At 46.7% G+C, this 12919-nt stretch overlaps 1 protein-coding gene across 1 annotated transcript in view; it reads left to right on the forward strand.

Moving 5' to 3' along the window:
• The window catches only part of OSBPL10 (oxysterol binding protein like 10), a 187829-nt gene extending 175990 nt beyond the window's left edge, over positions 1–11839 (forward strand). The window contains 4 exon segments of the mRNA XM_074267278.1: positions 5556–5742; positions 9139–9321; positions 10282–10435; positions 11724–11839. Coding sequence (XP_074123379.1) covers positions 5556–5742; positions 9139–9321; positions 10282–10435; positions 11724–11765 — 566 coding nt within the window. The 3' untranslated portion in view covers positions 11766–11839.
• Positions 11840–12919: the final 1080 nt, after the last annotated feature.

The raw sequence follows: 12919 nt of genomic DNA on the forward strand, positions 1-12919 counted from the left end.
TAATATAAGGTCGTTGAGGAGGGGCTATTTGTCATTTTATTTTTGTATCTATAATGCATTGGTAGGTGCTTAACAAATGCTTGTTGGATGAGATTGGGCCACGTTAAAGTTGCTCCCGGGAGCCCCTGAGGTACAGGATGCCATCTACTGTGACAAACTGATTCAGACGTCTTATGTTATATTCATTCATGATGAACTTTGAAGAAATAGTGGTGATGACTCCGCCTTCAAGAACTTTCTCAAATTAGTCATGGGTGTTTCTGATATACGGAGCCAGGCGAGTTTTCAAGATTTCTTGTTCGTGAAAGTTGGATTTGTTGCTTTTAAAATGACTTTCTGATAATGTTCTGAAGGTTCCTGAAGTGGTGAATTTGGCTTTTGGGACATGGGTATTCTCTTAGTTCAGTTCAAAAAATACTTAGATGCTTATTATGGGACTAAGCGCTGGGGGAATGAACTTTATTTAGACCCATAGTTCTTATCTGTTTTGTGGCAGGTGGTCAGATAAAATCTAGAGACCCTTGCTAAGGAGAAATTTCTTAAATGCAGATTGATTACAAAGGAAACCAGTGTTGGTAAACATAAAAATGGAGTTTTTTCCCCTTGATCCAAGGTTATGGTCTCCCTGAAATTTATCCACAGACTTCTGTAGGACATGTTCCTGGAGATGGGGCCTGGAGTTGTGATGGGGACACTGACCTTAGAATCATTAGAGATTTGAGTTTAATCCTGTGTGTCCTTTCACCTCTGTGCCTCAGTTTCCTTACCTGCAGGATTCCATGACATGATGTGCATGTACATGTATGCATACTAAAGTGCTCTGTATATCAGCTGTCTAGAGTTCAGGAGGTCAGGGGTGGAAATAAAATTTGGGATTTAATTGCATAGAGAGCAAGTCTCTGAGGTGTGGGTAAGATCACTAAGGGAAAGACTAGAGGGATCCGAGAGAAGAGACTAGCATGGTACCCAACACATAGTAGGTGCTTTAGTGTTGTTTAATTAAGTCTCCTCTGGGACCCTTCGGGTCACTATTTGAGAAGTAGTGGTCAGAGAGATTGCAGGAGAACCAGGAGAGAGCAATAGTAAAGATCATATTGGCTGTTTTGACTTGACGTCCTGCATCCACTAAAGTGCCCAGGGTTCCTCATTTGCTTTCCAACCATATCTCTTTCATGATATGTTGTTTGTGCAGTTGATTTTTTTGGACCCAAGTGTAGGACTTTACATTTGTCGGAGGAATATAACAGACCTTCAATCTGAATGGGTCCTTGCTTTCATCTGGTCTGGTCTCCTCATTTTACTGATGGGGATCCAGAGAAAGTAAGCTTGCCCCCTCTCTGACAGCTGGGGAACAGCAGGGCCTGAATTCCTGCCCGCCTTTGAATCTGCTGTTCTGTCTTGTTAACTTTAGCCTAGATCTTTGGAGACCCTGGATCCAACGCCCGTTTCTGCCATCTGCTAGTGATGACAGCTGACCATTATAAAGCTCTTTGAAATGCATTTTACGTAGATCATTTTATTTGATCTCACAATAACCTTGTATGAAATGGGTGCAATCATCACCCCACCTGACAGATAGGGATACTGCATCCCAGAGAGATGAATTAACTTGTCTTAGACTATAGAATTACAGACTTAGAGCCAGAATGGAACTGAGAGTTCATCTGGTTTCAAGCCCTCATTCTTCCCGAGAAGAAACCGAGACCCAGAGAAGTTGTGACTTGTTTAGGGTCCTACAACTAGTGTCAAAGATAAGGGTTTTTTTTTCCCTCAGTAGCATTTTATTTTTCCAAATACATGTAAAGCTTTTTGTCATTCATCTTTGTAAGATTTTCAGATCCAAAATTTTTCCTTCTATCCTTTTCCCCCTCCCCAAGATAGTAAACAAACTGCTACAGGTTACACATATGCAATCACATGTCCCATGATCTGGCCATAGTGCTCTTCCATAGTCTCTGGGAAGGACACAAGTTTCCCCTTTGGGTCTGTTTCCCCTCCTCCCCTATAGCTCATCTCCTACCCTCTGAATCCCTAGCCCTCCTTCTCAGTGAGGTCTCAGTAAATGGCTCATCCTTTTAATCAATCCTGTGTCTGGAGAACATGAAAAGGAAAAGGCCATATGTGTAGGTGGAGGCCCTTTCAACATTCAGCATTCATCCATCATTTATTAGACCCCTAACGTATTCTGTGCTAGCAGTATGGAAAGGAAAATCTAGCACTCCTTGTTCTTGGGGAACTTCCATTTTACTTGGGGATATGATCTATACCTCCCTAATAATACACATGTTTACAGAATTACACATTGCATACACGCATGCGGGAATACAGCATCCTTTTCATTATTATACCATACTTTCCTCCAAGAAGAAAGCTTCTAGGTATGAGCCAGGGGAAAGAATTAAGTTCATTTTGTCAGGTTCCAGATGGCAGAATTGAGAGCAAGGGGGTGCCTCAGAGAAGCAGAGTTTGATGTTAGGGAAAACTGTCCCCAAGTAGAACAGGCTGCCCTCCCCCTCCCCCAGCCATGAGCAGAGGCCGGCTGGCCCACCAAAGGAGAGCGACTTGTGTTTAGGTATGAATTGGAGTAGGTGACCTCCAAAGTGCTGTCCACTTGGGAGGTTCTGAGTCCAGGATGGGTTCCTTTAGGTCCTGTCTGTCTTAGGGTTTCCAAAGCTCTTTCTACACTGCTACTGATGAGGGAACAACTACTTACCAGGTTCGGTATTTTCTCTGACTTAACGAGCTTGGATCTTTGAATGCCTGGCAATTTTGCCGACTGCTAAAGCAAGTCGTAAAATACCCAGGGCAGGCTCCCAGGACAATAGCTGGCAGATGATTGGTTAATTGGTCTTTCAGCTTCCTCAGAATAGGTGCCAGGTAAGACGGAATGTTAATTTGCTGTTCTTTTGATAATTGTAATTTGAAATGTGTTTTTTATGTATGTTCCAAGTGAGGACAGTTAAAAAAAAACAGAATTGAAAAGGGGTACTTAGCACTGAGATAAGAATGTTGCTGGTTGATTTAATGGGCACATTTCATTTGTTAAAATATTGGGCATTTTTTATCCCTTTTCATTCATAAAAGAACCCAAAGGGGTGACTCAGTGGGCCAGCCAAGTGTAGACATCCCAAAAGAAACTCATTTTATAGCTGGAATGAAATTAAAAAGTTAAAAAGAGCTTTTTGACAAGTCACCAACAGTTGTCTCACCCTGCATTTCTCCTTCATTCAGAGAAGCACCAAACTTAGATGCAGACTACTCTTAAGTCATCTTGGGCAAAGAGGAATTGATCCTGCTTTTAAAGCCCTACAGACTGGGAGTAGGATGTATCCTCCACCTTCTCTTGCAGGTCAGCTGCCCAGTAATTGCTGACTTATTGATTGGTTGAATTCTTTCTAGTGTTTAATGCTCTGTAAACTGTTAAGGAATTTCTTGGGTATAATCTGAATCCCTCTCGCTTTAATTTTATGGCCTCTTATTATGATGGCCTCGAAGGAGTTGGAAGACACTAGGTCTTCTCTTATTATTATTACTTTTTGCTGGGGCAATTGGGGTTAAGTGACTTGCCCAGGGTCACACAGCTAGGAAGTGTTAAGTGTCTGAGACCACATTTGAACTCCAGTCCTCCTGAATTCAGGGCTGGTGCTCTATCCACTGTGCCATCTAGCTGTCCCAACACTATGGCTTCTAACATCATTCTAGTCTTTCTAGTCTTTAAATGGCAGTGCATGAGATATTCCTCTCAGTTGTCAAATAGACCTCGCAAACTATCTTTTGGGAAAAGAAAAGGTAAGGAGAGAAAAATGCAAAAACCAAAGCACAAACTTCCAAACCTTTGGTCTCTATAAAAAAGAAAATAAAAATGGCATACTCTATTCCAGGCAATTTGGGTTGCTAGGACTACTAAGTGTTCCCTAATCTTGGCTTGCCTTGCCTCCATGAATTTGCACAGGTTGCCAAGAATGAATGAACAAATGAACAGAAAAGGATGTTTATCAATTACCATATAGCAGGCAAGACGGCCCCTGCCCTCAAGGAGCTTACATCTGAAATAGGAAAAGGCATTTGGAGATATACCCCTTCCCAAAAGGGCAGTCGTGTTGAGATAATTACATTTCCAGAGCAAGAGGTGGGAAACTGGGGGAGGGTGGGCCCACTGAGGGAGCTCTCAGAGCAGGGTGGGCAATGAGCCTGGCTCAAGGAGCCTGGTCTAGTCTTGGGGTCAGAGTTTGATGGCTGGATATGGTTTCTGATCTAGACCTTCCAGAATTCATCACTTACTTCCTGTGCCATCTGAGATATGTCAGCCTCCACAAAGTCTTTCTCTAGTCCCTCTTGGCTAAGAGCATTTTCTCCCCTTTCATCCACTTTTGGCCCTACCACATTCTATATATTATTTTTTTTGCTTACAATGATTTCCTCTCATTCTCTTTTCCCCCTAACCCTAGGTAAGGATGATGGAGTCTTCATTGTTTCTAGTGATAATTTGAATAGTGGATATCCAACAAGTGCTTAGTGTTTGTCCAATTGCTCTCTCCTTGTGTTTTTCCTTGCCTTCTCTGGGTCTTGGTTTCCTCATTGGTAAAATTACTGACTTAAAGGGGTTGAACAAAATTGTAATCAATGTCATCAAGACTGTGAATCGATGATGAATCATTATTTAGTGAAAGTTGTTGGTGTTGGAGGGATGGATGGAACTGAGCCGGAGCGGTTCCCTCATAAGTAAAAGATGGCTTAGATGGACTCTTACCTCTGCTGTGTCCTATGCACTTTGTGTCTCCGTCCTGGGGCTGTTGTTTCCAGGCTTGGTAGTTTCAGCAGGCTTAGCCTTGGAAATCCCAGAGTACCCTGTGTCTGCCTAGATAAGCCTGATGGGTTGGCTGGAGGGGGTAGACTCTCCAGCGATGGGCTTTCCAAAAATGAGACTAAAAATGAATAAATAAATAAATGATTAGAAAGGACAACAACAACAACAACCAAAAAACCAAAACTAATAGTTCTGAGGAGCTCAACGCCAGCCTGGCCACAAGGTGGAGCAACTCTGAATGGCCCTTTCTTAATTTTTTATAGTTAGGTGATTTAATGGGTGGAGTGTTAGACCTCCAGTTAGGAAGACTGGAATTTGAATCCACTATCAAATTCACACTTACTGTGGAACTCTGGGTAAGTCATTTAAATCACTTTTCAACCTGTTTTCTCATCTGTAAGAGGGGGATAAAATTAGCACCTCTTCATAGGATTGTTGTGAGAAAATATAAAATGCTTTGTGAATCTGAAATTACCATATAAATGCAAACTGCTTATTATTGTAATTATTATTAACATCATCATTATTGTTATTGCTACTACTAAGTCATAAATGGGTTGCAACCTTCATGATCAGGAGAATCCCCACGTAGATGAAATTACAGCTCCCAGAAATACAGAAGGGGCATCCCCTCAGGCTCTCCATCCTTGAATAACGTTCTCTAGAGAGCTCTGACCAAGTCAGACCATAGATGAATGATGGGGCCTTTGGGGAGCCTCTTAACTTTCTCTATGTTTTCACCCCTGAGGTGTTCTGCGGCTTTTGGACTACGAGGAAGACTATATATTCACATTGCCTAATGCTTATGCCCGCTCTATCCTGACCATCCCCTGGGTGGAGCTTGGCGGTAAAGTCACCATGGAATGCGCCAAGACCGGCTACACTGCGCTGGTCACCTTCCATACCAAGCCTTTCTACGGAGGGAAAGTCCACAGGTAGGACACAGAGAAGGGGATTGTTCCCCGGGATATTGTCCGGCTCCTTTCCCTGAAGGCCAGACATTGTTGTGTCCCTCGGCCCCCTTCCCTTCCCCCTTTCCTCCGTTCAAGCTGGGATTCCGGTTGGCCTTGACAAGAATTGTTGCTCATCCATAGGCCAAATAGCATGGAGACTATGTGAGTGGGAATTAGGATCAGAGGGTTTGCCCTAAGTATTCTGATTGGCAGATTAACTCCAGAGGAGGAAAGCATCTTGTGAGCCTCTCCAGGAAAGGCCTTCTTTTTTCTTACCTTTTTCTTATAGAAGTCTCTCTAGTTAGCTCTGGGTCTGTTGAACACTTGTCCCCACATCCACGAGCTGGTGGAAGACACCAGCCATTCATGGATTGTGATGGACGTCACTGGAGTCCTCCAGACTGGAAGGTTCCCCCAGGCCACTTGGGCTGACCTTCCTCTCTTTTTAAAGATGGGGAAATGGAGCTCCTGGAGGGAAGGGAAGGTGGGGATCCCACCAGACCTCAGTTTCCTTGTTTGTAAAACAAAAGGGATTGAATGACCACTCTGGGTTTGTTCCCCCTCCCCCCAGTTTCTACATTCTGTATTCTGACTACTAACCATGGATTTGGTCTTTGAGGAGAACCCCTGAGCTGTGCAGTGTCCAGCACTGGAGGACGGCTTGGAGCACAGTCCAGTATTGCACAGCAGCATGTGTCTGGGCGGTGGGATGGGACTCGCACTTGGGTCTGGGGCTAGTTTTCCTCTCTACAACTTAATCTCCCGCTAAGCCGTTTTGGCAGGTTCACATCCATGGGAGAATTCAGTTTCCTTTCAAATTGAAAACCAAGTAAACTCCGGCTTTTTACATAAATTTAGGGAAATTCCAGGAAAGTAAAGCTCCTTTTTCTTTGTCCTGAGACAGTTCTTCCACCAAGTTAGTTCTTTAGGATGAAAAAGCTGGATGGTGGCTTTGAAGGGAGGCCCATGCTTCATTATGAGCCACTCTCATATGGGGGGGGATGATGGAGGCAGCGAGGTGGTGCCATCGTGTGGAGAGTTCTAGACCCACATCTGGAATGAATTCAAATCCCGCTCACTATCCCCTGGGAGCTGAAATCAGATCCTGCCTCAAAGGCCATTAACTTTTAGTGCAGTCCTGTGACCAATAAGCCAGTTAAATGCTCAGGATTCAGTTTCCTCCTCTGAAAAAAGCTCAGAGTTGCAGGGGACAGAGTGTTGAGTTTGGCATCTGCAAAGTCTGAGAGCTTGTCCCCCATCTGGATTAGTGGCAAGTCACTCAACATTCTCCTCTTCCATAAAATGGGAATAGTAATGAAAAAATAAAAAGGGATCAAAGGAAATCATATGTGGGAGCACTTGGAAATCTATAAAGTGTTATCTAAATGATCACAGTCATTGTCTTTGGGGTGTTTTCCCCTATTTGGGAAAATTGCTCCCTTGTAAAATTATACAGAGCAGTTATTTGCTCGTTTATTTGCTTTTGCACGTTTCAGCTCAGTGTAGGCAAGAATAAAGACTGGTACTTGGTGCTATATAAATGTTAGCTGTGATTGGTATTATCATTGTTGTTCTTTTGTTGTTATCATTAGGTTGTGAGCTGCTTGAAGATAGATAGGGGTTGTCTTTTTTTTTTTTTTTTTTTTTTTTTTTAATATCCTCAGAGCTTAGCAGAGTGTCTGGCACATAGTAGGTGCTTAATAGGTATTGATGATATGAAATCACATTTCTGTTTTGCTAAATCTATGACCTTCACCTGTTTGGGACTCAGATAAGCGGGTCATGTAACCTCAGAGCCCCTGACTACTTCTTGATCTGTGTGATGCTTTTATAATACACATGGATTGCCAGTGACCTTGTCATTTCAATTCAGCTGAAGTGAATTTTTGTGCCTAACTTGTATCAGGGTCAAGGCGAGGTGCTGGGATGCAATGACAAAGTTCTAGCCCTCAAGAGGAGATGATGTTCTATTGCAGGGGGAACAACAGTTTACAAATGAAGTAAATTTATAAAAGATGCAAAACAAATGACGAAGGACTATTTCACAGCTTGCGAGGCTTCAGCAGCGCATTTACTGTGTCCTTGGCATTGAGCATACAAAGACAAATGTGAAATAATTCAAGCCTCCAAGAGTTAACATTCAGAGAGCCCAGTGAGACCTCTTGCACAAATAATCATGTTTTCCAGATGGTTACAGTATTTGTGATGGAAACCACTTCCAAAAAGAGAAATAGCTGGGGGGCTTTGTTGCTGAAGATTTTCATGGCAGCGAGGAGGGCTGGAGTGTGGTGCGGGCCCCTTTTGGAAGTTAGATGAGGCGACTGCTTCAAGTTATGTTGTCCAGCATCATCCTTCTCTTTTAGGGCCATGAACATAAAAACTTAAGTAAATAAAAGGCACAGAGACTTCGGCTGCTGGGAGGGAAAGAACAAAAACTGCCCCGTCTCTGGGCTGTGTTATAAAAAGCTTCCTAAAAGCAAATCTATTTATACTCGGCTTCCGCTCCTGCCCTGGGATGGGAAAGATTTTCATTCCCTTTGTAGGAGTAGAAGCAGAGACTGGGCAGAGCCGGGAGCCTCGAGGCTCCCTTGTGTTCCCAGCACGGGGGGCTGTGCCCTGCATCGGCCGCTGGGGAGGCCCTGGAGCTCAGGAGGAAGTGCCCGTGGGGGCGACCTGCCTCCCCTCCAGAGGCCTCTGGGAACGTCCGCACGGCGGGAGGGTTTGGGGGAGGGGCCTTTTGGGATGGGACGGAGGCAGAAGTTTGATGCTCCCCTGGACGAGGCCCAGGCCCGGACGGTGACTCGTCCCTCGTTTTCCAACATGACTTGATCAGGAGCGAAGAACCATAAGTCTGGGCCCCTCATTTTACAGAAAGGGAAACTGAGGCCCAGAGACTGGGATGGGAGGCTTGGCGGCGGCAGGGGCCCGGAGGAACGAACGGAAGCGCTCCAGGTCCTGCAGATGACCATGAGAGCGCACGTGTGGCCCCGCTGTGAACGAAAGCATCTTCTCCCCTCCCCCCACCCTTGTGGTTATCACTGAAATGTAACACTCCTGGTTCCGAAAATGGCATCGGATTTAAGTAGCTCTGGGTTCTCCCCAGTGGGGAGTCCTTCCAGTGGTGCAGATTGCGCCCCTCGGTGGCCATTCTTTGTGTCCGCCGTGAATCCCAGTGAGGAATCTCCACCAAGACGGCAGAGCCCGGCCCAGCTCTGACCACGTGCGCATGCCGTGGGGCCACTCTGGGGCTGTCCATCAAGGGCGCTGTGGGGCGGGAGGATTTGCAAGGGACAGAACCCAGCGCCCAGATCCGCCCTCAGGGGGTCTTTCCGCCTAGTGGGGGGGGAGGGGCGTTGACTTTGCGTTCCATTGATTTAGAGTCACGGCGGAGGTGAAGCACAAGCCGAGCAACACGGTGGTGTGCAGGGCCCAGGGCGAATGGAACGGCGTCCTGGAGTTCACCTACAGCAACGGGGAGACCAAGCTCATCAACACGGCCACTCTGCCCGTCTACCCCAAGAAGGTCCGGCCCATCGAGAAGCAAGAGCCCATGGAGTCCAGGTGAGGCAAGGGAGCCACGTGCACGTATGCATGCGCATGCGCAGGGAGACAATTACTGCCGAGGCGCATGCGTGGTGACCTCCCAAAGCCTGGGAGCCTGGAGAGCCCGAAGGGCGCAGCATTGCCACCAGTAATTAATGATTCCGTGTTTCCATAGGCTTGAACGTTAATGAGTTCCTTTGGCCCTCGCCGCAATCCCTGGATAGTTTCCTAAAGTAGCTGCAGTTAGTATTGTGCCCATTTTAGAGATGAGGACCTGCCTCAGGGGCTGCCGTGTCAGGGGCGGAGTCCAGCCCCCTCGGCCCCGGGAAGGAGCGCCCCCCAGAGGCCAGAGTCCAAGCTCACTTTCCAGAGGAGGGCGCCGAGACCCAGCTAACCCCGGAACCCTGCGTGGGGCCTCTGCGGGCCAAGCCCCCTCCCCAGCCTTAGGGGAACCCCCTTCCTCCTTTCTATAGTAACCTGTAGGCAGAGCGTCCTGCTGTGGGACGGCGGGGCTGCTGGCCTTGCTCCGCTGCCGGGGCGCCCCCCATGCTGCCCCTCCGACTTGGTCATTACGGCCGATTCCGCCTCAAAGGGGCCCTCGGGGTCACTTAACCTGGTGCAATTCCATTCAACTCTATCAGCAATAATTAGGCACCTGCTGTGTACAGGTCACTTCAGAGTGCTGGGGGACATCTGCGGCCTGACGTCCCGGGGCCTGCTGGGAGCCCAGGCAGAGGGCAGCGGGAGGGCTGGGTGAGGTGCGGGGGCGGGAAGCAGGGCGGCTTCTTGTTCCTCCCGGGATCTCCAAGCTGCCGCTTAATTTTAGTTCTTCAGCGCGGCCCTCAGAGGCTCTGCCCCTTACTGGTAGAGGAAGCGCGGGCGAGACACTCTGGGAGATTCGGGGTCGGGGCAGATTCGGGGCGGCCGGGTCAGGCGGGGGTGGGGCCGCTTCATGCCGCCCGCGCTGTGCCCCTCCAGGAACCTCTGGCGGGAAGTCACCAACTCCATCAAAGAGGGCGACATGAACTCGGCCACGGAGTTCAAGCGGAACCTGGAGGACAAGCAGCGCAAGGAGGAACAGGAACGGGCCACCCGCAAAACTGAGTGGCGGCCCAGGTATTTTAACAAGCAGGTGAGAGGGTGGAGCCGCGCCTCCGCCACTGCCCCTCCCCCAGCCCCGAGCCTCGGTGTACCTCACGGGAGCCCCGTTAGTGCCCACGTGTGAGCTCACCGAGGGGAAACTGAGGCCTGAAGGCCCCACCCCCAGCTCAGGTGTGCAGGGTGCACACTGCAGTGACTGAAGGATGGGAAACCTGGAGAGCGTGAGCGGGAGGTCTTAGGGCTCATCTGTCCCAGGGCTGCCGTAACCCAGCGGGTCTCACACGTATTCTGAGTACTTAGAAATGTAAGCTCCCACTTCGTCTTTCTTCCTGAATCTTCGGGAATACCGTACATACAGTAGGCGCTTAATGCTTGTGTATTGATTGACAGTCCATTAGCTGTAACAGTCAAATGCAGAAAGGCAGAAATAGTAAATGCTTCCTTCTCATAAAAGGGCCAGGGAAAAATGATAGACTAAAATTCAATTGGAAATGAAGTAATCTCATTCTAAAGAACGTGTGGGTCAAACAACAAATCACAGAAATCACAATTTCATCCCAGAGAATCACAATAATGAGACAACATACCAAAATTTGCGGGATGCAGCCAAAGCGGCTATTGAGGAAATTTTATATCTCGGAACAGCTACAGGAAGCAAGTAGAGAAAGGAGGCCATCGATGACGGGGCCGCAACTAAAAAAGCTAGAAAAAGAAAGTAGGATTCACTGGCTCCTGAAGTCCCGTGTACAAAGCTCCTACTGTGTACCAGCCTCTAGGGATACAGAGAAAAACACAAAATAGTCCCTGTCCTAGAGTTCCTTTAGGCTCTAATGAAAGAGATTGGTTTTTCTCTCCTATCCTTGAAATGATGTAATCATTTTGTTGACAAACATTTTACCATAAAACCCCACTGGGCATTTACTTTGCTGCTAATGATAATGTTATGCTAATAGGACTGCATTTGGAGTGAAGGGATCTGAGTTTGAATTCTGAATATGCAACTTACTGAATCTGCAATTTAACTGACTTTGGAAAAGTCAGTTCATTGGGCCTCAGTTTCCCGATCTGTACAGTGGGGGTGGACTTGATGTCTCCTCCGGATCTTATGCTCGGAATCTCTGACAGAAGCTAGCCGGCCACTTGTCTGGCTCTGGATTGGCCATCCAAGTCCCCCTTCCCTGCTCTGCTATTGGTCCTGTGACATTAGCTCCCAGGCAGTCCCTGGGACTGTTCCATTTTGCTTGTTTTCTGACTCGTCCCTACCTCCGCTAAGTTCTCTTCAGCAACATCTGTGTAACGTCTCCCTCGTTCTCTTCTAGGGTGAAGGCTGGATGTATAGAGACCCTCTGAAAGTCCAGTGATGAGGAGAAAATGCAGTGTTCTCCCCAAATAGACCTGTCTTTTTATAGGCATTAAAATGGTGCCATATATGAGGGTCAGGTGGTTTTGGCAAAGTCCTGTTGGCATATTCAAAGGGGGGGAAGTTTTTTGTTTTGATCCTTTTTTTTTTTTTTTTTTTTTAGAGAAAAGTTGTATGTCGCGTAGTGCCCCTCTGAACTATGCATTTGGATCCTTGGGAGCTGTTTGGGATATATGCATGCATTCGGAGATGAGAGAGAGACTGAGAGCCTGTGTGTGTGTGTGAGCAAGAGAGCTCCGTTTGTGGTTTATATTCACATATATACCGTATGCAGGTGTAGACTGAATATTATCACTACACATGTAAATGTGACATGTATGTACTACCAAGAATTAGCTTTGATAATTATGTGTTTTTTATGAATGATGGTCAACGTTTTCTATTTTTCACTTTGCCTAAAATTTAAAATGCACTTAAAGTCGGGATTTCTTACTGGCGGTCAACTCCATGTCCAAGTGATGACAAATTGATTCTGGATTTCCATCTGACCACATACATCCATTTGGTCCACAGAACAGCTCATCCTTTTGGCGGGGGGATGGTATCGGGCATGGGTGATAGTTGGGCGAGCCTACGGGATCTGTGGTTTCTCCCATTCTTCCAAACTCTGCTCACTTCCTTCTGTGTGCCATACTAAGTAAGCAGCTCTGGCCCCTGACCCTTGCAAGTTCGGCTCATTGAGTTCCCGGGATAGGCTTCCAAAAACTGATTCATGCATGGTCAACTAACTGTTAGCTCAGTGGATAAAAGGGCCCTTGAGGAAAAAAAAAAAAGCTTTGCTGGTGGAGCAATGAGGAAAGGGGGAAAGGTGCTGGACCTCGGCCTTCCAGGATGAAGGGCCAGGTGGGGCCTTGAGCCCCTTCTCTTGGCTGATGACTGCCACATGCTATACTGCCCATTCGAGGATTGGTTTTCCATCTGCCTGATTTATTTTTTTTTGGTCATTTTTCTCATGGTAAAGAGAAACTGAATCTAACCTTTCTCAGATGCTACTCTTTTCACAGTGGAACTCAAATTATTTGGAAATAACTACTTTTGTGGTTTTAAAAACACACCAGTGGCCAGGATTTTTTAAAAAAGGATTTCGGGGTTTTT

This window comes from Sminthopsis crassicaudata, chromosome 5 (genome assembly GCF_048593235.1).
Source record: "Sminthopsis crassicaudata isolate SCR6 chromosome 5, ASM4859323v1, whole genome shotgun sequence".
NCBI lineage: Eukaryota > Metazoa > Chordata > Mammalia > Dasyuromorphia > Dasyuridae > Sminthopsis > Sminthopsis crassicaudata.